Source organism: Coregonus clupeaformis, chromosome 37 (genome assembly GCF_020615455.1).
Source record: "Coregonus clupeaformis isolate EN_2021a chromosome 37, ASM2061545v1, whole genome shotgun sequence".
In the NCBI taxonomy this organism is placed as follows: Eukaryota; Metazoa; Chordata; class Actinopteri; order Salmoniformes; family Salmonidae; genus Coregonus; species Coregonus clupeaformis.
In genome coordinates, this window is record NC_059228.1 from 3570534 (window position 1) to 3597980 (window position 27447).

The 27447-nt window shown below is 43.4% G+C and overlaps 2 protein-coding genes across 5 annotated transcripts in view; both read right to left on the bottom strand.

Annotated features, from left to right (window-relative positions):
* LOC121553595 (serum response factor) overlaps positions 1-4129 on the bottom strand; it is a 63996-nt gene extending 59867 nt beyond the window's left edge. For 2 of the 4 annotated variants that reach the window (XM_041866842.2, XM_041866839.2), the window contains exon 1: positions 3032-4129. In XM_041866842.2, coding sequence (XP_041722776.1) covers positions 3032-3664 — 633 coding nt within the window. In that variant the 5' untranslated portion in view covers positions 3665-4129. The remainder of the gene's footprint in view (positions 1-3031) is intronic. The other 2 variants (XM_041866840.2, XM_041866838.2) reach the window with 1 other exon arrangement.
* An 8437-nt stretch (positions 4130-12566) lies between these two features.
* The window catches only part of LOC121553327 (inactive tyrosine-protein kinase 7-like), a 210793-nt gene continuing 195912 nt past the window's right edge, over positions 12567-27447 (bottom strand). The window contains exons 13-20 of the mRNA XM_041866356.2: positions 25865-25992; positions 19970-20170; positions 18697-18855; positions 18175-18407; positions 17717-17797; positions 15656-15807; positions 15271-15449; positions 12567-14358 (exon numbers count right to left, since the gene is read on the bottom strand). Coding sequence (XP_041722290.1) covers positions 14198-14358; positions 15271-15449; positions 15656-15807; positions 17717-17797; positions 18175-18407; positions 18697-18855; positions 19970-20170; positions 25865-25992 — 1294 coding nt within the window. The 3' untranslated portion in view covers positions 12567-14197. The remainder of the gene's footprint in view (positions 14359-15270; positions 15450-15655; positions 15808-17716; positions 17798-18174; positions 18408-18696; positions 18856-19969; positions 20171-25864; positions 25993-27447) is intronic.

The following is a 27447-nucleotide window of genomic DNA, read 5'->3' on the forward strand; positions in this document are numbered from 1 at the left end:
CTGCGGTGAGTGAGTCAGTGTTTATTAATTTGCCAACCTTAGTTTGCAGTACTCCTACCGAACACATCTTACCTTATTTTACTTGATTAGGTACTACAGTCACTTTAAAAGCTGAATGAGAAACGTTCAATGTACTGAGCACAAATTGCTCTTTGAAAATATGATTAAATTAATATAAATTTAAAATAGTTTGCTAAAAATTATAATATTTCTCCATTTAGATTGCAAGTGTGTTACTGCACTAGGCCTACATGACACAGAGGTGTGTGTGTAGGGGGTCATGGTCAGAAATCGGAATGTCAGTTGCTCTAGTCCGGCTATTCCCAAACTGGGGTACGTGTACTCCCACCAGGGGTACGCCAAATAAAAATGTGATTCACATTTTCAAACAGTCCATTTAGATTTTCCAACGGGGCTATATATTTGGGTGATGTTTTTTTCTCGCCTGAGTAGCCTCGTTTCACTGCCAAAAATAAAATTTAACCATCTAGTGTTCAGCGAAATAACAACACAACGTCAAATACAGGTAGCCTAGTCAAATACTTAACATCCAATCACATTAACCGTTCCTCTCTCGCGGGAATTCCACTAACGGTCCGTATGTAGCCAAACGTAGCTGCTGCTCATTCCGTTTGCTCGAAAATGGATAAATAGTTTAAAAAAAAGTAATGCCCGTGTCCATAGAGACACATACCAGCTCTAATGGTAGTATTGCTACTACTAGCAGTACTACACCTGCACCTGTCGACGACAGAAGTTGTTATGCTTGGCCAGGACAGGCAAGCCCCATACTATTGTGGAGGACTTAATTCTTCCTGCTGTCGCGGATATGGCTGGGACAACGCTGGGGGAAAAGGCCAAAAAAAACTATACAGACAATGCCTTCATCAAACAACATTGTTTCATGACGCATCAGTGACATGGCAGGAGATGTTTTGAAACTATTACTGCTTCGCATACAAGCCAGTGAATTCTATGCGTTACAGCTGGATGAGCCAACAGACGTGGCGGGCCTGGCACAGCTCCTGGTATATGTCCGTTACGTTTATGGGGGGTCAATTAAGGAAGACATCCTCTTCTGCAAACCACTGGAAACCAGGACAACATGAGAGGATATTTTTAAAGTACTGGACAGCTTTGTGACATCAGATGGACTTTGGTGGTCAAGATGTGTTGGTATTTGTACTGATTGCGCAAAAGCCATGACAGGGAGACATAGTGGAGTGGTAACGCGCGTGCAAGCAGTTGCTCCCGACGCCACTTGGGTCACACTGCAGCATCTACCGAGAGGCTCTTGCTGCCAAGGGAATGCCTGACAGCTTGAAATACATTTTGGACACTACAGTGAAAATGGTTAACTTTGTTAAAGCAAGGCCCCTGATGTCTCGTGTATTTTCTGCATTATGCAATGATATGGGCAGCGACCATGTAACGCTTTTACAACAAACGACTGGTGCGTATGGTTATCAAGGGGCAAAGTATTGACACGTTTTGTTTTAATTCAGAGACAAGCTTAAATGTTTCTTTACTGACCATAATTTGGACTTGTCTGACCGCTTGCATGATGACGAGTTTCTCACACGACTGGCCTATCTGGGTGATGTTTTTTCTCGCCTGAATGATCTGAATCTAGGATTACAGGGACTCTTCGCAACTATATTCAATGTGCGGGACAAAACTGAGGCTATGATTAAGAAGTTGGAGCTCTTCTCTGTCTGCATTAACAAGGACACGACACAGGTCTTTCCATCATTGTATGATTTTTTGTGTGATAATGAACTCAAGCTTACAGACAATGTCAAATGTGATATTTCGAAGCACCTGTGTGAGCTGGGTGCGCAATTACGCAGGTACTTACCCGAAACGGATGACACAAACAATTGGATTCGTTATCCCTTTCCTGCCCTGCCTCCAGTCCACTTACCGATATCTGAACAAGAGAGCCTCATCGAAATTGTAACAAGCGGTTCTGTGAAAATTGAATTTAAATCAGAAGCCACTGCCAGATTTCTGGATAGGGCTGCGCTCAGAGTATCCTGCCTTGGCAAATCGCGCTGTTAAGACACTGATGCCCTTTGCAACCACGTACCTATGTGAGAGTGGATTTTCGGCCCTCACTAGCATGAAAACTAAATACAGGCACAGACTGTCTGTGGAAAATGATTTAAGACTGAGACTCTCTCCAATACAACCCAACATTGCAGAGTTATGTGCATCCTTTCAAGCACACCCTTCTCATTAACCTGTGGTGGGTTATTCACAATTTTTGACGAACAAATAAGGTTTTATATGTAAGATGGCTAAATAAAGAGCAAAATTATTTATTATGATTATATTATTATTTGGGCCCTGGTCCTAAAAGAGCTATTTGTCACTTCCCACAAGCCGGGTTGTGACAAAAACTCACACTCATTCTTATGTTTAATAAATGTATCGTATAGTGTGTGTGTGGCAGGCTTACAATGATGGCAAAAAAACAACATTTGAGAGTGCGTTGACCCTGGTGCTAGGTAGAGGTACGCAGCTGGAGGTTGAATGTTTGAAGTGGTATGGAGTATGAAAAAAATGTATGCTGGATAAGAGCGTCCGCTAAATGACTAAAATGTAAATGTACGGGACTATAAAAAGTTTGGGAACACTGCTCTAGTCTATTTAAAGGACAGAGACAGTCATGACTGCTGTGGCCTCCAGTCACTCAGGGCCAGGGCAGAGATGACATGTCCCACTTGGTTCTTTACACATTATGTCTGGGAGTCTTATTACATCAGGTTATGACAAATTCTATGTGTTATTTTGGGTTGAATGGGCCTTCCACGGGTTAAAAAAAATAAGTCCGTGACACAAGGGAAGGTTATTGTACAGGAAAGTTGAGACCTCTACCTAATGATTACATTCTCGGTCAGTGTTGGTGTAGCCTATAGGTGCCCCATACACATCAATCAATTCAACATCATGTATGACCAAGTGACACACTTTGGAGTGGACACTACGGAGTGTCCCATCACACCTGAGTGTCACTGTGATCACTCACCTTCTTCATTATACCAGTCTTCCTCTTGCTAAAAGTTGTGTATCGCCTCAACTTGTTGTCGATAAATTCCATTTTTATCTTCACGCGTCCACGTGTCTTCTTCCCTGGCTTTGCGCCAGCAACACCTCGAGGGACCACGCCATAACCCCCCGGTGGTACCCCCGCCTCCTGCCCTGTCACCGCAGCCTCCATCTCTAGTCTCTCCCGCTTTACTCCTCTTCTGTTGTCCCCGATTGAACACATCGGATCTTCATCATCCCCCGAGTCCGAATCAGCGTCCGACCCACTGCACCCCATTGGCGCACACTCTTTGTCCGGGTCGTACCGGCTGCCTCCGTGAACCCCAACTCCCATGATCAGACCTCCGATGCCTCCCTGGCCGGCGGTCTGTGTAGTCGTCAGTCCCGTCCCGTTCCCTGGTCTCGCCCCACCTCTTGCACCCACTCCTGGACTGTTGCTCCCCAACATCCCAACCGCACCGGTGCTGTCGCTGACCCCAGTTATCGATTGCCCTGCTCTGACCAACATGGGGCGAATCCCACTCCCAATGACCCCAGAACCGTGACCTGTGTTACCCCTGACAGACGCTGACCCGTTTCCAGATTGTGCTGATCCAGCCTGGCTTGGTAACATTCTAGTTAGAGGACCCGGTCCCTGAAATCGTCAGCCGACTTCTGGAGCGCGTGTTAGTAGAGATTACAGCACAGTTCATACAACCCAACCACCAAAAAGGTAAACAAACAACGAAATTTCGGACATAGCAAAATTGGCATCTGTTTGAAACCACTAAAGCAAACTTTCAGTTTCAGTGATGCTGCCCCTGGGACTCTTCAGCCCGGTTCAGTTTGGCTCAACCTCTTCTATTTCCAAAAACTCAGAGCACTTTCTCAAAAAAGTGTCGAAGAGAGCATTCGTTATTACTCCGCCATGTCATGTAGTTCACACTATAATCGCCTAAAATATATTCGGTAACCGCCTTCAATTCACAAACGCTGCAGATATTTCATCCAATATCACGCAATATCAGTCTTGCAGTCGTGCATTTGCACACAAATATGATGTATTTTGAAATAATGTATTCGAGAGCGGACTAATATTACAAACCAAGATCTACTTTCCTCCTTATAAAGAGATACAATGTTTCCTTTTATGGAGTTGTCTCTCCTTATTTGGTGAGTCACAGCGTCGTCTACGGATTGGCCGATTGGGATCTAGGTAGAGCTACCATTGGTCAATATGGCATGGGCGTTAGAATAAATACCAAAATGGTTGCTGTACACAGGCAAGGAGATTTTGGGCTCCTTCCTATGCCGCGTTCAAGTCGGAACACAGACATTTCCGACTTCCGAGCATTCAAGACAACTGGGAACTCGGGGAAAAAACGATCTCCGACTGGGAAAAATAGTTTTCAACTGTCATCCAACTCGAAATTCCCAGTTAGAAACTCGGGAACCTTTCTAGAGCTCCGAAGATCACTGACGTCATGATTTGACCTGGTGTTTTTCCTAGTTCCCAGTTGTCTTGACAGCACCAATAGACGTTGCTGACGCCTGACAGATCTTACAATGCCTGGATATGTATTTTAAGTATCAGCAAACCACATTATATGTTATTGTCAGTCGATGCCACAGTCGATGACGTTGCACGCAACCATTGGTTGTTGCGTCGCCGCGCCTTAGCTGTGTTTCCGCACGGACCCTTTAGATTGCAACACACAACGCGCTCCGCTGTTCCACAGTTTTTAAATCCAGAGGCGCAACATCGCGAGACTTCCGGGAACGCTTGCGAAGCATGCCAGGCTTGGGTTTGGGGTTTGAGAAGGCAATGAGATAAATGAAATTCGTAGTTGTAAATTTTCTCGAAATCTAAAGGCACAACCTAGATATGAGCCAATGTCTTAAGTAGTTGAACATGTTGTTACGCCAACCTCGTCAAAGTGACCGACTGATACCTTTTTCATTTTTATGAAAAGCAACATAAAAAATAAAATCAAAATCTTTATATTGAAGGACTGCCTTAGATTTGATGGCCTGCACACATGCGCAGTTCAGCGCGAGACGACAGGGGATTTATATTGGAGAAGCAGTTTCTGCCTATCTTCATAATCTTTGGCTGTGTGCTCTGGGTCTCAACAGCTAGCAGCTGCTGTAGAACTGTCTGTCTCTCTTGTGGTGCTTAAAAATCCACAGTGTGAGCAGCTTTGAGCAACAATTTGGAAGAAATACCTACCGGAAATTCAACCATAAACACATTCCTAGGCATTTCTTTAGATGACAGCAAAAGCTTAATTTGCACAGAAGTCAAGACTGACAGGCTCTTGAATAGCTTAGATCCCCAAGCCATAAGACTGCTAAATAGCAAACAAAATGGCTCACAAACACAGACCACGTGTAACCATGCCAGCCCAGGACCTCCACATCTGGCTTCTTCACCTGTGGGCTCATTTGAGACCAGCCATCTGGACAGCTGATGAAACTGTGGGTTTGTACAACTGAAGAATCTCTGCACAAACTGTCAAGAGCCGTCTCAGGGTAGCTCATTTGCGTGCTCGTTGTCCTCACCAGGGTCTTGACCTGACTGCAGTTTGGCGTCGGAACCGACTTCAGTGGGCAAATGCTCACCTTCGATGGCCACTGGCACGCTGGAAAAGTGTGCTCTTCACGGATGAATCCCGATGTCAACTGTACCGGGCAGATGGCAGACGTCGTGTGGGCGAGCGGTTTGCTGACGTCAACGTTGTGAACAGAGTGCCCCATGGTGGTGGGGTTATGGTATGGGCAGGCATAAGCTAAGGACAACGAACATAATTGCATTTTATCGATGGCAATTTGAATGCACAGAAATATCGTGACGAGATCCTGAGGCCCATTGTCATGCCATTCATCCGCCGCCATCACCAGTGTGTTTCAGCATGTTAATGCACAGTCCCATGTCGCAAGGATCTGTACACAATTCCTGGAAGCTGAAAATGTCCAAGTTTTTTCATGGCCTGCATACTCACCAGCAGTGGCGGCTCCTGAAAAAATTCTCAGGGGGGGCAATTTTTCTGATGATTTAGGTGACCTACACACATTTAAAAAAAGATATGTCCAGCAACAACATGAAGACAGGGGCAGCATATAAGTCAATACTGATATACACATTACTTGCTTCAAAAAGGCCTCATGGTTGAATTGGAAATATGTGCACCTGAGCATAATTCACAACAAGCAAGCAGGAGCTTTTGATAGAGGCTACTGAAAACATTGATGCAAGTTATTGGTAATAAGAAATTTTTATAGACTTCCATATTCTGCCCTCTTGTATAGATTTGTGAAAATTAACAGTGATAGACATTTTGCCTGAAAACAGAATTTGAAAATAATTTCTAGAAAAGGTAAACACAGCTATCTGGCTTTGTAAAAATGAACAACCATATTCTGGCCAATTGTATAGATTTGTAAATATGAACAACCATATTCTGGCCAATTGTATAGATTTGTAAAAATGAACATGAACAGATTTTTTTTTTTTTTACTTTAAAAAAAATGAAAAATAACTATTTTAAACAACATCAACTGTGAACTGATTTGGGCGTGTGTGTGTTAAAGAGACAGACAGGGAGGGACAAAGAGAGAGAGAGGCTACATGACTTGTACTGAAACTGTTCTAGCTTGCTGCATGATCAAATTCAGCTGATGCGCATAGCAATGCACGTAATGGGCATTCTTGAAATGCTCACGCACCTTTGCTGCACACCAGCCTTCTCTCCCCTCATCACACTGGCTCCATCGTAAGCTTGCGCAATGAGTTTGACTTTCTCGTCAGTCGGCAAAAAGACCGTTCAGTCTCTCCAAAAGCACACTGGCGATTGAGACTGAGGTTGATTCCGAGATGGGAAGGAACTCAAAAAAGCGCTCCTGCACTTTGTGGTTGCTATCTATGTACCTCAGCACAAGCACCAGCTGTGTCTGTGTAGAAACGTCCGTGGTCTCGTCAGCTTGGATAGCTACGAAGTTCGCCGACTTCACCTCCTCCACAATATGTTCCCTCATGACCGCTAGCATACACTCCAGTAGCTCGTTTTGAATGGTCTTTGATGTGCCCTTGAAAACTTTAGCATTTTAAGATGGTCATCAAACACCTCATCTAATTGTGCCACAAAGTTGACAAGTCCAAGAAAAATACCAGGGTTGGTGGAGCCCTCAGTTTCATCTTTGCCTCGCAAAGCTAGCCATCTTGACAGTAGTACGTGAATTGATTGACGCTGCTACCCGCTCTTTTCTTAGTTATGTTCATGGTTACTTATGTTACGTATGACGAAAGCGCGTAAGTGCAAGCCCTCCCATAGAGATTGTATTGAAAGCTCTGATATTTGAAAAAAAAAAGATTTTACATGAGAGTCTATGAGAGACTCCTGGGCGATTTTCAACCTGACTGAAATCGCCCCAAACGGGGCGGGGCCATTTGAAGCACGACTTTAGCCTGATTGGACATTTAGTGGCAGATCAGACGTCTAGATTAGAACACTGATAACTACTGTTGCCGTGATATAATTGATTATTTAAAAAATCCCTTCCTTTTCCCGTTTGGCAGTGCGTCGCCCATATCGCCCTAATGAACACACCGCCCCTGCTCACCAGACATGTCACCCATTGAGCATGTTTGGGATGCTCTGCATTGACGTGTCCGACAGCGTGTTCCAGTTCCCGCATATATCCAGCAAATTTGCACAGCCATTGAAGAGGAGTGGGACATCATTCCACAGGCCACAACTCTATGCGAAGGAGATGTGTCATGCTGCATGAGGCAAATGGTGGTCACACCAGGTACTGACTGGTTTTCTGATCCACGCCCCTATCTTTAAAAAAAAGGTATCTGTGACCAACAGATGCATATCTGTATTCCCAGTCATGTGAAATCCATAGATTAGGGCCTAATGAATTCATTTCAATTGACATATTTCCTTATATGAACTGTAACTCAGTCAAATCTGTAAAAATGTTGCATTTATATTTTTGTTCAGTGTACATTGATATTGATTACGGCATTGTTGGGTGTAGAGCTTGCAAGAAAGGCATTTCACTGTACCTGTGCACATGACCTTGAAACTTGAAGTATCTATGGTTATGCTAATGTTAGCTAGCTAGCTAACCAAACAAGAATGTTTACAATGCCATGGCTGAATACCTCTTGATTCAAATCTAATTTCCCACAATGATTTTAATCCGAACAGGGAATCCATTACATTTAGCTACTGTTTTTGTTGTAGCTGTATGATATTTTACATAAACTCAGGCCTGGCTGATCTGTTGTTAGTTCAAGTACTTAGTTCAACTGTCGTACCCCATCAGAACCCAAAATATAAGCTTGATTTATCCCAGTGTGTGTAAACAAAGTAAATGTAAACAAACACTGTAGAGCCTCAAAACATGGTTAACATCAGTCATTGCACCTCTGTCTATTTATTTGAGAGTGGTTACAGTTTCTCTGCCCCATCCCTCAGCTTTTTACCGAAACAGGGGCGGGTAGGACGCTTTGTTATTGTTTCAACTGCTGATTGCCGCTTTAATTAGGGTCAAATTTGAACAGTTTCTAAAAATGAGATTAATCGAGTTAATCGCACAGAAAACTATGCGATGAACTCAATACTTTTTTTAATCGTTTGACAGTCCAATGTTAAACACTTAGTAATAAAAGGTTATAACGTTATATCAGAGGTAATTAACACATCTCCTTACATAAATCACTTTCCATCAAGGGCCATGGACTACAAGCCCTCAGTTGTTTATTGTAGACTATACCAAATCAAATCAACGTTTTTTGTCACATGACAGAATACAACGGGTGTAAACCATACAGTGAAATGCTAACAAGCTCTTTCTCAACAATGCAGAGTTCAATATCAGAAGTACGAAATAGAAAAGGATCTTTAAAAAGGCACAGAAACAACACTATAATATAATAATAATATGCCATTTAGCAGACGCTTTTATCCAAAGCGACTTACAGTCGTGCGTGCATACATTTTTGTGTATGGGTGGTCCCGGGGATCGAACCCACTACCTTGGCGTTACAAGCGCCGTGCTCTACCAGCTGAGCTACAGAGGACCACACTAGGTCAGATAAAGATTTTAAAAAAACTTGAGAAATAAAACACACCAAATGTAAGCTATGCCTTCAAAAAGTATTCACACCCCTTGACTTTTTCCACATTTGGTGTGTTACAGCCTGAATAAAAAATTTATTAAATTGAGATTTTTTTGGCACTGGCCTAGACACAATACCCCATAATGTCGAAGTGGAATTATGTTTTTTGTATATCAAAAAATAAAAAGCTGAAATGTCTTGAGTCAATAAGTATTCAACCCCTTTGTTTTGGCAAGCCTAAATAAGTTCAGGAGTAAACATTTGCTTAACAAGTCACATAATAAGTTGCGTGGACTCTGTGTGCAGTAAAAGTGTTTAACATGATTTTTGAATGACTGCCTCATCTCTGTACCCCAGACATACACTCTTAGAAAAAAAGGTGCTATCTAGAACCTAAAAGGGTTCTTCGGCTGTTCCCATAGGATAACCCTTTAAATAACACTTTTTGGTTCCAGGTAAAACCCTTTTGGTTCCAGTTAGAACCCTATTGGGTTCCATGTAGAACCCTTTCCCAAGAGGGTTCTACATGGAATCCAAAAGAGTTCTACCTGGAACCAAAAAAGGTTATCCTATGGGAACTGCCGAAGAACCCTTTTAGAACCCTTTTTTCTAAGAGTGTACAATTATCTGTACGGTCCCTCAGTCGAGCAGTGAATTTCAAACACAGATTCAACCACAAAGACCAGGGAGGTTTTCCAGTGCCTCTCAAAGAAGGGCACATATTGGTAGTTGAGCAGGGTGAAGTTATTAATGACACTTTTCAATACACCCAGTCACTACAAAGATACAGACGTCCTTCCGAACTCAGTTGCCAGAGAGGAAGGAAACCACTCAGAGATTTCACCATGAGGCAAATTGTGACTTTAAAACAGTTACAGAGTTTAATGGCTGTATTGGAGAAAACTGAGGATGGATCAACAACATTGAAGTTACTCCACAATACATACCTAATTGACAGAGTGAAAAGAATGAAGCCTGTACATAATACAAATATTCCAAAACAGGCACTAAAGTAATACTGCAAAAAATGTGGCAAAGCAATTCACTTTTTGTCCTGAATACAAAGTGTTATGTTTGGGGCAAATCCAATAGAACACATTACTGAGTACCACATTACTCTCCATATTTTCAAGTATAGTGGTTGCTGCATCATGTTATGGATATGCTCGTAATCGTTAAGGACTGGGGAGTTTTCAGGATAAAAAAGAAACGGAATGGAGTTAAGCACAGGCAAAATCCTAGAGGAAAACCTGGTTCAGTCTGTTTTCCAACAGACACTGGGAGATGAATTCACCTTTCAGCAGGACGATAACCTAAAACACAAGGCCAAATCTACACTGGAGTTGCTTACCAAGACGACAGTGAATGTTCCTGAGTGGCCAAGCTACAGTTTTAACTTAAATCTACTTGAAAATCTATGGCAAGACCTGAAAATGGTTGTCTAGCAATGATCAGCAATCAATTTGACAGAGCTTGAAGTATTTTGAAAATATAAATGGGAAAATGTTGCACAATCCAGATGTGGAAAGCTCTTAGAAATTTACCCAGAAACACTCACAGCGGTAATTGCTGCCAAAAGTGCTTCTACAAAGTATTGACTAAGGGGTGTGAATACTTATGTTAATGAGATATTTGTGCAGGGAAGTTGAGGTAATATATACATGTAGGTAGGGATAAAAATGACTAGAATTGACTAGGCAACAGGATAAATAATAATAAAAAGTACCAGCATCATATATGGTGAAAGTGTGTGTGATAGTGTGTGTAGTTGTGTGTTGAGTCGGTATGTGTGCATTATGTGTGTGTATGTGTGTGTGTGTGTGTGTGTGTGTGTGTGTGAGAGAGAGTGTTAGTGTAAGTATGTGTTGTCTCCCGAGTGGCGCAGTGGTCTAAGGCAATGCATCGCAGTGCTAGCTGTGCCACTAGAGATCCTGGTTCAAATCCAGGCTCTGTCGTAGCCGGCCGTGACCGGGAGACCCATGGGGCGGCGCAAAATTGGCCCAGGGTAGGGGAGGGAATGGCCGGCAGGGATGTAGCTCAGTTGGTAGAGCATGGCGTTTGCAACGCCAGGGTTGTATGAAAAATAAAAAAATAATGTATGCACTCACTAACTGTAAGTCGCTCTGGATAAGAGCGTCTACTAAAATGTAAAATGTATGTGTGAGTGTTTGGATAGAGGATAGATGGGGGTGAGCAGTTAGCTGTTCAACAGTCTTATTGCTTGTAGATAGAAGCTGTCTCTGAGCCTGTTGGCCCGGAACCTGATGCTCCGGTACCATTTGCCAGACTGTAGTGGATAGAACAGTCCCGAGCTTGGACAGTCCTGTGCTTGGTGACGAGTTTGGAGGGGATTATGGTGTTAAACGCTGAGCTGTAGTCAATGAACAGCATTCTCACATAGGTATTCCTCTTGTCCAGGTGGGAGAGAGCAGTGTGAAGTGCAATTGAGATTGTGTTATCAGGCCAATCAAGGGTCAATATCATAATTTATGATAAGCAGTAGGTCTATGTGAACAGTCCCAGAGTCTCATGCCACACAGGGCTACATGATGATGAGTCACATAGTGAAGATCCCTCTGTGAAAGAGAAAATGAACCAAGAGAGGTAGAAGAGAGCGGTAACGGAAAGGCCACATTTGCATGTGAAAACGCCCACACCCTCTCCTCTCTATCCACACAATGGTCTCTATCAGCACAATGATGAGATGATTCACGGGGGGAAGCTTTAAGATTACTTTGTGAGTGGATGTGGGTAAGCCTAGATGTCATTTGAAAATGGTCTACTCTTCAGCTGAAAATTAAACTCAGCTACATCAAAGACTTTATAAAAATGTACACCCACAACAGTTGTGGCACAATTGATATTTTTGCGACACAGTGAAGAGTTTGTCTGCACAAAATGTTTTACACAACCATTGTGTGGCGTCTCCACAACGCTTGTGTAATAGTGTTTGTGCAGAAGAACTCTGTTGTATCACGTACATGCAAAATGTGTCGTACATCAGTTGTACAACTTGAGTGTGTACGGAGCCAATCAGTGTGAGTTCTATGTAACACAGCAGTCAAAACTGTTCGCTGCTCTGGCACCCCAATGGTGGAACAAGCTCCCTCACGACGCCAGGACAGCGGAGTCACTCACCACCTTCCGGAGACACTTGAAACCCCACCTCTTTAAGGAATACCTGGGATAGGATAAAGTAATCCTTCTACCCCCCCTTACCCCACCCCAAAGAAAGAAAAACAAACAAAAAACAAAACAAACAAACAAAAATAAATATTGTAAATTGGTTATCCCACTGTCTATAAGGTGAATGCACCAATTTGTAAGTCGCTCTAGATAAGAGCGTCTGCTAAATGACGTAAATGTAAATTTTTTTAACAGCAATTAGACAGACGAGACACCTTAGTTTTAAAAAATGTGATCCTTTATTGAGAGCAGCTTGTATACATTGAGGTTACTGTGACCATTAGCTGAAGCTGATTAAAAAAGAGGCCTAGGTGTGAGCGCCTAGCATTCAATAACACAAAAAACAGTTTCGCACTAAAAACAATATATAAAAAACAAAAAATGCCATTGCATTTTGATTAGATATTGTGAAAAAGGAAAGTGGAAAAACAGCTAATAATCCTTCATTTACCAGGCACTTCAGAGTCCCTTGAAGAGCATTGGTGACTCTCTCTCTCATCCATCTTTGCTCTTGGTAATAACAAATGTATTACCAAACTGACTGCATTACTGAGATGTATCATAAGAGACTGAATACATATGCAACTGCATTAAGTGATTAAAGTACCTTTTTATGAAGAAAAAAAAAAAAGGTAAAAAAGACGGGACCTTCATAATAAATAAACAGGTTCCCGTAGGTACATCCTTTTACAATATAATAGTAATAAAAAGGGATATTTTTAAGTGAAGTTAGTGCATGGTTTCTACATTATGTACACATTGTCTTGTGGGATGGTCCACATTACAACATTGCACAAAATCATTGGACCAGCTAGAAAGAAAGGGGAATTGTGATTGGACCTCTGAAAAGACAGCATCGCAGGCCATTTAATAATGACAGACTGCAAAAGTGATAACATGGTTATACATCTAATATGTGGTCTATTATATGGTAATCCCATCAATGATGGTCACCATCGAGCACCTTAGAGTTCAAATGATACTCGTAACACACTCATAAGAGATTAAAAAGTGCAAAAAAAAAAAAAACTCACTCACTCGAGATATTCCATGGCTATAAATTTGATAGTACATTTGTTCCTGTAAAGTTAATAATTCACACAGACAAGTCAATCCACTGAGTTCCCCAGACACAATGAGTAACAGACTTTCAAGTTTAAACTTTATAGTAAAAACCTCATGCGAAACCTTGTCCATTGGTGCTTATACTCAGATCTTACCTCCAATAGATATCAGAACAACAGCTCAGCCAACAGCATCAGTGGCACACATTAGAGGCTGCAAATTCCAAGTCTGAAACACACTAGATACAGCTTTCAGGTGGTGAGTCCAGTCCAGCACATACACAAAGTTCCCCCTGATTGATAAAAATATCTTAGGTTCTCCTCCTGGATTGGTTGGGGGGGACTTTAGAGTTGGTAGATTGAGGTTCAGGTAGGCAAGGAGAGGCATTTTAGTTTTTATGGTTCCTGTGCTGCAGGGTAAAAAAAGAGAGGGAGAGCGTCTCTGGGACAAACCAGCCCTGAGAGACCCATGCCAGGCATGGGCCCACTGGAACCACATGGGCCAAGAGGGACAGCGTCAGCTGGTATGCCTTCCATGCTGCGATTAAGGCAAACGTAAACTCCTGGCACTCGTGTCCTCCACACATGAAACCATCTACACAACGGTATGTATCCAATCCATTGGTATAACAAAAGTGTTCTCTTCTTCTTCTTGTCCAAACTCCTGGTCCCTCCCTGGTCCCTGAAATGTGTGCGACTCAGAATCCAGAATTTCTGTGTTTATTTTTTGGGGGGTGCGGGGGGAGATGTCACCCCTTGGGGTGGGGTGGGTTCAGTTGTCCTCCTCTCAGACATTGCTGTCAGAGGACAGATCCCCCAGGGCATTGACAACCTCGCTGAAGGAGGGACGCTCTTTGAGACTGGGGGCCCAGCAGCGGCACATGAGCTTGTAGACTTTGGAGGGGCAGCCGTCGGGCACAGGCAGCTTCATCTTGCCTGCCTGCAGACCTGGGGAGAGAAGAGTGGAGCAGAGAAACAGGGGAGGTTAGACTTGGGAGAGAGAACATACAGGTCAAGGTGATTTGACTCATTCACTCCATTCTTATGGAACAATGAGTGAAATCATCATAAGAATGGTGTGAAGTTGTTTCTGATAGGGGATTCATAAAAATGATTGGGTAGATTGCCTGCCCTCAGCTTGATAATAACATGATGATACTGTATGTGCCACTTTCTTTGTCAAGGTGACCTACAGTACAGTGTATCTCAATACAATGTCAACCAAATACAAGTTGTTCCCCTAACAGAACCATGATTCATCACAGTTCTGAGACTGAGAATAGCCACTTGAGAATAGCTTGAAGCTACTCCAAGAATAGGACAGAGTGGCCGTGTCCGAAATCTATCTTGCCTGCTACTACCTAAAACTGCATACTATTTAGAATGTACTGTTTAGTAAAAACGTATGTAATAAAAAAATATCAACATACTAGGCATGTCCATACTGAGAATGCATCATCTAATGCACAATTGTGTTGTTTCCCTCCATTTGTCCATTTTGGTACAGCGCATCACCTTATCTGATTATAGGCTGTTGTCAAACACATGTGGGTCTGGAAAGACAATTCTCTTCCTCAATAGTGTGCAGCGGATTCATGATAGATGAAAAGCCCAAATGAGTATGACATCCTGGCATTTAAAGCATACTACATTTTTTAAATTTTCACATACTATAAAACATTATATTTTCTCATACCCAATCAGCCTACTATTTAAAACGCAAGTATGGGTACTCGGACAGGCCCAGTACTCTTTGCAGGACTGATATCTGAACAGTGATTGCTCAACCATTGGAGCACACAGATTGGTGGGCACCAAGTACATTTCTATTGTTCTACATTTCTATTGATTTATACTGACCTTCCAGCACCTCGTCATCACTGAGTTTGGTGTATGGCAGTTCCCCGTGGCTGAACACCTCCCACATGAGCACCCCGAAGGCCCAGACATCTGACTTGGTGGAGAAGTCATCCTCAAACACAGACTCAGCCGGGAGCCAACGCAGGGGGATCCACACCTGCCGGTAGTGGTAGTACTCACTGCAGACAGACAGAGAGAGAGAGAGAGAGAGAGAGAGAGACAGACAAATGTCAAGATAGCTTAATTATGTGCATGATAACGTGTTACTATTTTTGTCTTGACTTTACACTTAACAATGGCTGCATAGATCATCCTAGTACACTTTTGCTATACTTTCTTCTCACATGATAGACCGTAACTACACATGGCAGGCCCCATCTCTTACCTGTTGTAAACATCCTTGCTGAGGCTGGGAGCTGAGATTTTGACGCTGCGTTGGCCACTGATCAGGCAGTTACGGGCGGCCAGGTCCTTGTGGACAAAGCGGTGATTGGACATGTGCTCCATCCCATGAGCCACCTGGGCACAGATGGATATCTGGGTAGATGAAGAGGGAGAGAGAGAGAGAGAGAGAGAGGACATTAGCATATACAGTTGAAGTCGGAAGTTTACATACACCTTAGCCAAATACATTTAAACTCAGTTCTTCACAATTCCTGACATTTAATCCTAGTAAAAATTCCCTGTCTTAGGTCAGTTAGGATCACCACTTTATTTTAAGAATGTGACATGTCAGAATAATAGTAGAGAGAATGATTTATTTCAGCTTTTATTTCTTTCATCACAATCCCAGTAGGTCAGAAGTTTGGTAGCATAGTATTTGGTAGCATAGCCTTTAAATTGTTTAACTTGGGTCAAACGTGTCGGGTAGCCTTCCACAAGCTTCCCACAATAAGTTGGGTGAATTTTGGCCCATTCCTCCTGACAGACCTGGTGTAACTGAGTCAAGTTTGTAGGCCTCCTTGCTCGCACACGCTTTTTCAGTTCTGCCCACAACTTTTCAATAGGATTGAGGTCAGGGCTTTGTGATGGCAACTCCAATACCTTGACTTTGTTGTCCTTAAGCCATTTTGCCACAACTTTGGATGTATGCTTGGGGTCATTGTCCATTTGGAAGACCCATTTGCGACCAACCTTTAACTTCCTGACTGATGTCTTGCTTCAATATATCCACATAATTTTCCTTCCTCATGATGCCATCTATTTTGTGAAGTGCACCAGTCCCTTCTGCAGCAAAGCACCCCCACAGCATGATGCTCCCACCCCCGTGCTTCACGGTTGGGATGGTGTTCTTCGGCTTGCAAGCATCCCCCTTTTTCCTCCAAACATAACGATGGTCATTATGGCCAAACAGTTCTATTTTTGTTTCATCAGACCAGAGGACATTTCTCCAAAAAGTACGATCTTTGTCCCAATGTGCAGTTGCAAACCGTAGTCTGGCATTTTATGGCGGTTTTGGAGCAGTGGCTTCTTCCTTGCTGAGCGGCCTTTCAGGTTATGTCGATATAGGACTTGTTTTACTGTGGATATAGATACTTTTGTACCTGTTTCCTCCAGCATCTTCACAAGGTCCTTTGCTGTTGTTCTGGGATTGATTTGCACTTTTCGCACCAAAGTACGTTCATCTCTAGGAGACAGAACGCGTCTCCTTCCTGAGCGGTATGACGGCTGCGTGGTCCCATGGTGTTTATACTTGCGTACTATTGTTTGTACAGATGAACGTGGTACCTTCAGGTGATTGGAAATTGCTCCCAATGATGAACCAGACTTGTGGAGGTCTACAAAATATTTTCTGAGGTCTTGGCTGATTTTCCCATGATGTCAAGCAAAGAGGCACTGAGGTTGTAGGTAGGCCTTTAAATACATCCTCAGGTACACCTCCAATTGACTCAAATGATTTCAATTAGCCTATCAGAAGCTTCTAAAGCCAAGACATAATTTTCTGGAATTTTCCAAGCTGTTTAAAGGTACAGTCAACTTAGTGTATGTAAACTTCTGACCCACTGGAATTGCGATACAGTGAATTATAAGTTAAATAATCTGTCTGTAAACAATTGTTGGAAAAATTACTTGTGTCATGCACAAAGTAGATGTCCTAACCGAGTTGCCAAAACTATAGTTTGTTAACAAGAAATGTGTGGAGTGGTTGAAAAACGAGTTTTAATGACTCTAACCTAAGTGTATGTAAACTTCCGACTTCAACTGTAATACAAAGCTGCTTAACACGGGATAGCATGAATCAAGCAGGTTTAACATAGTAGGGTTTTATAAAGTTGTCAAAAAAAATGTGAAAAAAGGACTAGTTTGCATCAAAATGCAGACACCTGTGTGCCATCTAGCAGGATCATAACGTTTCCATTAAAGGGGGCATAATGGCATGTGTCGTGTGCTTGTTTTTCAAATGAAATGAGCAAATGACATCCAACATGTAGTGAACGCTACTTACTTTGGTCTTGGTGGCGATAGGTTGGGACTTGCTTTTCTCATCTTTGCTTTTGGAGATTCTCAAGAACTGTTTCAGATCTCCCTATTTCCAAGGAAACAGAAAGAGATATAAATAAAGAATCAAAGGTCAAAAACATGTTCACTTTGTAAATGTAGGAAGTATAACGATAAAAAGAACACACATGGAGGCATGTACCAAGGTTAGTTGCGTGATCTATTAGAGTACTCAAATTTAAACTGCATAACTTCATAAACCTTGCATAGACAATTGCTATAGTCTATATGAATATAAAGCATGGATAAGAGTATGTTACACTATGCTATATGGGTATGTAATTGTTCAGCATCTATCATGTAGTGTGTGTGTGTTAATTCGCTTGTATGTATGTGTGTGCGCTCGCTCATGTGTGCATCTATGTGTGTGTGCGTCTTTGTGCGCACATGTATGTGTGTGTTTACCAGGTCGTAATACTCCAGGATCATATAGTGGGGCTCAGCCTCCCTACACAGTCCCAGCAGTCGCACCACGTTGCCGTGGCTCAGCTTGGAGAACATTTCGGCCTCACGGCGGAAATCCAGCTGTAGCTGCTCGTCTCTGCTCTGCAGGCTCTTCACCAGCACCACCGTCTCCTCCTCGCCCTCCTCGATGCCCTTCGCCTTGGCCAGCAGCACCTCGCCAAACTCCCCCTTCCCTACACCCAGACAGGCGCAGGCAGGAAGACAGACGGACAGACAGGTAGGCACGCACGCACGCAGGCACACACACACACACACAAAGGTCAGAGATTAGAGGGTCACTCTGATATGCCAACATTCTCTTCCAGGGTTAGGATTAAAGACAAACCTGGTAAATAGAGGTGAAATTAAGTAAGTGAATGAAAATGTGTTCCAAGCGTTTACTCCAGCTATTGCTGTACAGTGCACAGCTGTATGGCACGTTCTCAATTAGACTCACTCCTCAAACCGGTGTGACCATCTTACCCAGTGTAGTGATGGTGTGTAGGTCTGCCCGGGGGAAATGAAGCTTTTCGTTGGCACTGCTATGGCGTTTCTCTGCTGCTGCTGTGGTGCCCACGCTGGTCAAGACCACCTCTTCCTGGATTTCAGCTGTGGTGTGGCCATTCTGCTGTACAGCCCCTCCTGGTGGACAGCAACCACATTACACAATGTGCATGTTTGAGATTGACTGCACAGAATCACTGATGTACAAATCACCTTGCATCCCAAATAACTACTCATTATGTGGTCAAGATAAGCGATTCTGCACCTCGCCTTGGTCAAAATAATCCCCTGAAACACACCGAATGTGTCATGTGATGTGAAATCCACCAGGAAATGTGGAGACAGTAATGTGGGCAGATATTGCCCAACACTATTCAAACATACTCCAGTTTGATGATTAGAAATATTTCATAACCATTTCATAATAATGCTAATATTTTGAAATCAGAAAGAAAAGTTTGTAGAGTGTGTAGGCCTATAACCCCATAGGCCTATAACCCCATACTTTGAGCGCTGAGCACTTCATGGCCAAAACTGAGATTAGTGTCCGGTTGTACAGATGAGAGGGAACAAGTGGAGCCATTATATGTGGATTAACTTCAAAAAGATAAGTCTTTAGTTTGTAAGGAGAGCACCCCAGTTTTGCTTATTTAATCTTACATAAGACAAGGTAACACTCAAAACCCAGGTATTTGAAGATGGTGACTATTGCACTTTCCTTGCAATGCTCTTGGCAGCCACAAGGTGGTAGCAAGTCAACTGGATATGAGTGAACACAAAATGTTCAACATGTACGGGCAGAGCATGGAGTAGGTAAGAGCCTTCAGACACACAGACTCATAAATAAATGTTTCTTCTGTGACTCACAAAGACACAATTACTTGCCAGACACGTAGCCTACACAAGATTATAGTAAACAGTGAATTTACTCAGAAACCCACCTGCAATTGACACTTAGTCTCGAAAACCAGACCCTAGGCAACACAGTGAATAGGGTCTGGTTTAATGATGGACTCTTTTGGCATAGAGGAACTACGTCACTGCCTACGTTGATAAGGGAAGGGAAAGAAATTGGGGACTATCGCAACAAATCATGCCAGAACGTCACGATTCAAAACTAAAGTTTGCAAGCAAAACCTTTGCAGTGGTTTTAGTTAAGGTAGTTGATGCAAACTAGTCACTTGCGAAACCCACCCACCCACGCACCCACCAAACCACCCCCCCCACACACACCCCTAACCCCCCAACTCACTGTTAAGACACTCCATCTCAGGCTCCTCTCCCTCCTGGCCCTTCTGCAGTCTCTTGGCGTTGCGTCTCTTCTTGCAGTAGAACATGAGGCCCAGCACCACGATGATGTAGGCCACTGCCGCCCCCACAGACAGACCTATAGTCTGGATCATCTTATAGGGTGCCTTCTCCTCATGGTCCACCAATGTCTGCACCGGTTTCTCTGCCAAAGACAGAGGAGAAAGGACATTATGGTTATTTATTTTCTTTATCCAGGTAGGTTGATGAGAGCACATTCTCTTTGTTAAACAGAATGAGCTGTGTTAGTTAAAGTTGAAGTGATAGTTCATCAGATGGTACTTTTATTTATCCATGTAGGTTATTGAGAATATATTTCCCTTTAACAATAACAGCCTGGTTTACTGTAACAGAGGAGTGAGTTGTGGTAGTTCAATTTAAAGGGATAGTTAATTTGGGATTGAGACGTCATATACACAACAGATGGTATGGGACATGGGTGGACATATCTCAGCTTAGTATGTTCTTCAATCTGGTACCCACTGCTTGAGAAAATAGTGTTGTGTGTCCATCCAAGTAATATTGAATACACATCATGTGGTTCATTAACTCTTTGCACTTGTGGGAATTGGCCTATTTGAACAGGGTTCAATTAAAATGTTTCTTACAGAAGAAATATGAAATGCATAAGCATTGTAGCAACTGAAAGGGAACAGTTTGGAGATTCTGGGAAATGTATTAGACCACATTTAAGGACACAACAGTTCACCTGACACAAGACTGAATCCAAACATTACACTGTTGATTTTATGAGCATTTTACATTTACTGTACTTTTTTTTGTTGATAACGAAATCTGAAAATAATGTGGATACATTCAGTAACATGATAAGAATATTCCTAGAAAATGTGGGGTAGGTGCAACATAAGACAACAAAATGACAAGGGTTTGAGTGAGAGGACTAACTGGTGTCTCCAAGTGGCCACACACCTCTCCAAAGTGTGCACAGTTCCTAAGTAATTTCAATGCACTTTTATGACTCAAAGAAGAGTCTTCAACTATAAGGAACTTTTCTTTAGCTCTCCTAGCTGTGCCGTTGAGGAACTAGAGCAAACACACTTGTAGTTGTTTTTTTTGGAACACAACCCTGCGTCCCCACCATCACACAATTACTGTTGTTGTTTACGCAATCCAAAAATGGATCATTATAAATCGCATTCTGGGTCAGGTGGGCATCATTTGAAAGCTTGTTCTATTGCCAACAAGACCAGCTAAGTTATAAAATACGATCTTACAGTGTTAGGCTTTCACAAGGCAATTCAGAGAAACATATCGTAATTTTAGTGTGCATTGAAAGAAGTGATCGGTGCATTCTGAGGCGAATAAATAACAATTATAATAATTTACAGCATTTCCCTCATTCAGACAAAAATATATATTTAAAAGTTGCCCAGTTTGTGGGAGGGATGGAGGCAACTTCTTGTCGCTTGCGGTGCTCAAGTTCAGAACGGCTGTCAATCAAAACCCCTACAGCGCTGTAAAGCGCAGAGCCTGAGCTCTGACGTTATGTATAGCATGTTACTGTACAGCCACTGCATTCCAATTTAGGTGCTTAACAGTGCCCAAATCAGTTCCGAAAGTCCTTTTCTTTAATGTCTTTGTTGGGCAAACTGGCCCAGAAAAAAACATCAAAAGATTTCACACTCACATCATCCATTTCTAACCAGAGCCTTACAAACTTGAGTCATAGTAATGGTGCAGGAGGGGATGGCTGCAGTTTATGGACTCTTAACCAACCGTTCTATTTTGTGAATTTTTTCGCATTGTTTGTAACTTATTTTGTACATAATATTGCTGCTACCGTCTCTTCTGACCGAAAATAGCTTCTGGACATCAGAACAGCGATTACTCACCTTGAACTGGACAAATAATTTATAATTAATGAGTCGGACGAGAGAGATTTGCTCCAGACACCCGACAGAGCCCTCATCCATGTCATTTGCAGGAGAAAGAGATGGAGATATCGCGGAAGGAGATCAGGGTGCCTGATAAGGAGCCGGCGAGGAGTGGCTAATCTGCCTTTGCCATCGGTACTATTGGCCAATGTACAATTGCTGGATAATAAAGTGGACGAACTAAAAGCACGTATATCCTACCAACGGGACATTAAAAACTGTAATATCTTATGTTTCACCAATCGTGGCTGAACGAAGGCATGAATAACATACAGCTGGCGGATTATACACTGTATCTGCAGGATAGAACAGCAGCCTCTGGTAAGACAAGGGGTGGTGGCTTATGTATATTTGTAAACAACAGCTGGTGCACGATATCTAAGGAAGTCTCAAGGTTTTGCTCGCCTGAGGTAGAGTATCTCATGATAAGCTGTAGACCACACTATCTACCAAGAGAGTTTTCATCTATATTCTTCGTAGCTGTCTATTTACCACCACAAACCGATGCTGGCACTAAGACCGCACTCAATGAGCTGTATTCGGCCGTAAGCAAACAGGAAAACACTAATCCAGAGGCGGCGTTCCTAGTGGCCGGGGACTTAATGCAGGGAAACTTAAATCAGTTTTACCTAATTTCTACCAGCATGTTAAATGTGCAACCAGAGGGAAAAAACTCTAGACCACCTTTACTCCACACACAGAGATGCGTACAACGCTCTCCCTCGCCCTCCATTTGGCAAATCTGACCATAATTATATCCTCCTGATTCCTGCTTACAAGCAAAAACTAAAGCAGAAAGCACCAGTGACTCGGTCAATAAAAAAGTGGTCAGATGAAGCAGATGCTAAGCTACAGGACTGTTTTGCTAGCACAGACTGGAATATGTTCCGGGATTCTTCCGATGGCATTGAGGAGTACACCACATCAGTCACTGGCTTCATCAATAAATGCATCGATGACGTCCTCCCCACAGTGACTGTACGTACATACCCAACCAGAAGCCATGGATTACAGGCAACATCCGCACTGAGCTAAAGGGTAGAGCTGCCACTTTCAAGGAGCGGGACATTAACCCTGAAGCTTATAAGAAATCCTGCTATGCCCTCTGACGAACCATCAAACAGGCAATGCGTCAATACAGGACTAAGATTGAATCGTACTACACCGGCTCCGATGCTCGTCGGATGTGGCAGGGCTTGCAAACTATTACAGACTACAAAGGGAAGCACAGCCACGAGCTGCCCAGTGACACGAGCCTACCAGACGAGTTAAATTACTTCTATGCGCGCTTCTAGGCAAGTAACACTGAAACATGCATGAGCGCATCAGCTGTTCCGGACGACTGTGTGATCACGCTCTCCGTAGCTGATGTGAGTAAGACCTTTAAACAGGTCAACATTCACAAGGCCGCAGGGCCAGACGGATTACCAGGACGTGTACTCCAAGCATGAGCTGACCAACTGGCAAGTGTTTTCACTGACATTTTCAACCTCTCCCTGTCTGAGTCTGTAATACCAACATGTTTCAAGCAGACCACCATAGTCCCTGTGCCCAAGAACACTAAGGTAACCTGCCTAAATGACTACTGACCCGTAACAATCACGTCTGTAGCCATGAAATGCTTTGAAAGGCTGGTCATGGCTCACATCAACACCATTATCCCAGAAACCCTAGACCCACTCCAATTTGCATACCGCTCCAACAGAGCCACAGATTATGCAATCTCTACTGCACTCCACACTGCCCTTTCACACCTGGACAAAACGAACACCTATGTGAGAATGCTATTCATTGACTACAGCTCAGCGTTCAACACCATAGTGCCCTCAAAGCTCATCACCAAGCTAAGGACCCTGGGACTAAACACCTCCCTCTGAAACTGAATCCTGGACTTCCTGACGGGCCGCCCCCCGGTGGTAAGGGTAGGTAACAACACATCCGCCCCTCAGGGGTGCGTGCTCAGTCCCCTCCTTTACTCCCTGTTCATTCATGACTGTATGGCCAGGCATGACTCCAACACCATCATTAAGTTTGCCGATGACACAACAGTGGTAGGCCTGATCACCGACAACGACGAGACAGCCTATAGGGAGGAGGTCAGAGACCTGGCCGTGTGGTGCCAGGACAACAACCACTCCCTCAACGTGATCAAGACAAAGGAGGTGATTGTGGACTATATGAAAAAGAAGAGGACCGAGCACGCCCCCACACGGGCTGTAGTGGAGCAGGTTGAGAGCTTCAAGTTCCTTGGTGTCTACATCACCAACAAACTAAGATTGTCCAAGCACCCCAAGACAGTCGTGAAGACGGCACGACAAAACCTATTCCCCCTCAGGAGACTGAAAAGATTTGGCATGGGTCCTCAGATCCTCAAAAGGTTCTAAAGCTGCACCATCAAGAGCACCCCCCCCCCCCTTAATAACTCTTCCTACAGTGGCTTGCGAAAGTATTCACACCCCTTGGCATTTTTCCTATTTTGTAGCCTGGAATTAAAATTGATTTTTGGGGGGTTTGTATCATTTGATTTACCTACCACTTTGAAGATGCAAAATATTTTTTATTGTGAAACAAACAAGAAATAAGACAAAAAAAACAGAACACTTGAACCTCCTTCAGGGTTATCTTTGGTCTCTTTGTTGCCGCTCTGATTAATGCCCTCCTTGCCTGGTCCGTGAGTTTTGGTGGGTTGCCCTCTCTTGGCAGGTTTGTTGTGGTGACATATTCTTTCAATTTTTTAATAATGGATTTAAATGGTGCTCCGTGGGATGTTCAAAGTTTCTGATATTTTTTTATAACCCAACCCTGATCTGTACTTCTCCACAACTTTTTGCAGAGCTCCTTGGTCTTCATGGTGCCGCTTGGTGGTGCCCCTTGCTTAGTGGTGTTGCAGACTCTGGGGCCTTTCAGAACAGGTGTATATATATACTGAGATCGATAGATCATGTGACACTTAAATAAAGTCCACCTGTGTGCAATCTAACTAATTATGTGAAGGTAATTGGTTGCACCAGATCTTTTTTAAGGGCCTCATAGCAAAGAGGGTGAATACATATGCACGCACCACCTTTCCGTTATTTATTTAGTCGAATTTTTTGAAACAAGTTATTTTTTTCATTTCACTTCACCAATTTGGGCTATTTTGTGTATGTCCATTACATGAAATCCAAAAAAAATCCATTTAAATGACAGGTTGTAATGTAACAAAATAGGAAAAACGCCAAGGGGGATGAATACTTTTGCAAGGCACTGTACATGTACATATTACCTCGACTAACCGGTGCCCCCGCACATTGACTCTGTGCCGGTACCCCCTGTATATAGCCTCGCTATTATTATTGTACTATTGTTATGTTACTGCTGCTCTTTAATTGTTTGTTACTTTTTTTTTTTTTTGGGGGGGTATTCTTTCTTAAAACTGCATTGTTGGTTAAGGGCTTGTAAGTAAGCATTTCACTGTAAGGTCTACACCGGTTGTATTCGGCGCATGTGACAAATAACATTTGATTTGATTTTGATTTGAAACCGCTGAATGAATTCCTCTGTCCTACAATTAACTACTTCTGCTAACTAAACCGTCTGCCTCCCTTAACCCCTCACAGGGAGAGGTTTGAATAATACGAAACCCTGATCATCCTATTTCAAACTACAAGCCAAGCACAAGGAGCCACAGTGTGCGTGAAAGAGGGTTGATTCAATCTAAGGTCTGTCCTTGTCACCTCACTGATGACCCTGGCATCACAGGTTATTAGAATGGTCAGATGACTGAGTGGTTAATTACAGTCCCCATCCAGTCCTCGTGATTGCTACTCACGCACACAAACATACACACACACACACAGTAATATGGTGACGGTGGCATCCTGTTTCAGCCGTGTGTGTATATGTGCGTGCATCTGTATGAGAGAGAGAGAGAGAGAGAGAGAGAGAGAGAGAGAGAGACTCACCCACTACGTAGAGCTGTGCCACACGGTCACTGATGCTGCAGCTGTTTCCGGCAATGCAGGTGTATTTGCCCGTGTCGTCCGTGGTGACGTCAGTTATCACCAGAGAGCCATTTAGCATTAACTGGAACCTGAGAGAGAAAGAGAGAGAAGGGGTGGGGGTGAGGGATAGAAAGAGAGAGAGAGTGAAATAGAAAAAGAGTGATAGAGTGAGAAGGAGAGAGAGAAAGAGAGAGAAATCAAAAGAGAATAAAGGGAAAGTGAGAGAATGAAAGACAGAAAGAAAGAAAGAGCGTGAAATAAAGATAAACTTTGTTCTATTGATTCCCTCCTTTCGAAACACAAGAATGGCCTTCAAAATATAAACTATATTTGCAATCTCCATAGACAAACATTGGCAGTAGAATGGCCTTACTGAAGAGCTCAGTGACTTTCAACGTGGCACCGTCATAGGATGCCACCTTTCCAACAAGTCAGTTCGTCAAATTCCTGCCCTGCTAGAGCTGCCCCGGTCAACTGTAAGTGCTATTATTATGAAGTGGAAACGTCTAGGAGCAACAACAGCTCAGCCGCGTATCGGTAGGCCACACAAGCTCACAGAAACGGAGCGCTGAGTGCTGAAGTGCGTAAAAATCGTCTGTCCTTGGTTGCAACACACACTACCGAGTTCCAAACTGCCTCTGGAAGCAACATCAGCACAAGAACAGTTCGTCAGAAGCTTCATGAAATGCGTTTCCATGGCCGAGCAGCCGTACACAAGCCTAAGAACACCATGCACAATGCCAAGCGCCGGCTGGAGTGTTGTAAAGCTCACCGCCATTTGACTGGAGCAGTGGAAACGCATTCTCTGGAGTGATGAGTCACGCTTCATCATCTGGTAGTCTGACAGACGAATCTGGGTTTGGTGGACGCCAGGAGAACGCTACCTGCCCGAATGCATAGTGCCAACTGTAAAGTTTTTTGGAGGAGGAATAATGGTCTGGGGCTGTTTTTCATGGTTTGGGCTAGGCCCCTTAGCTCCAGTAAAGGGAAATCTTAACGCTACAGCATACAATGACATTCTAGACGATTCTGTGCTTTCAACTTCGTGGCAACAGTTTGGGGAAGGCCCTTTCCTGTTTCAGCATGACAATGCCCCCGTGCTCAAAGCGAGGTTCATACAGAAATGATTTGTCGAGATCGGTGTGGAACAACCTGACTGGACTGCACAGAGCCCTGACCTCAACCCCATCGAACACCTTTGGGATGAATTGAAACACTGACTGCGAGCCAGGCCTAATCGCCCAACATCAGTGCCCGACCTCACTAATGCTCTTGTGGCTGAACAGAAGCAAGTCCCCGCAGCAATCTTCCAACATCTAGTGGAAAGCCTTCCCAGAAGAGTGGATGCTGTTATAGAAGAAAAGGGGGGACCAACTCCATACCAATGCCCATGATTTTGGAATGAGATGTTCGACGAGCAGGTGTCCACAATGCTGTTCATTGACTACAGCTCAGCATTCAACACCGTAGTCCCCTCCAAGCTCATCACCAAGCTAAGGACCCTGGGACTGAACACCTCCCTCTGTAACTGGATCCTGGACATC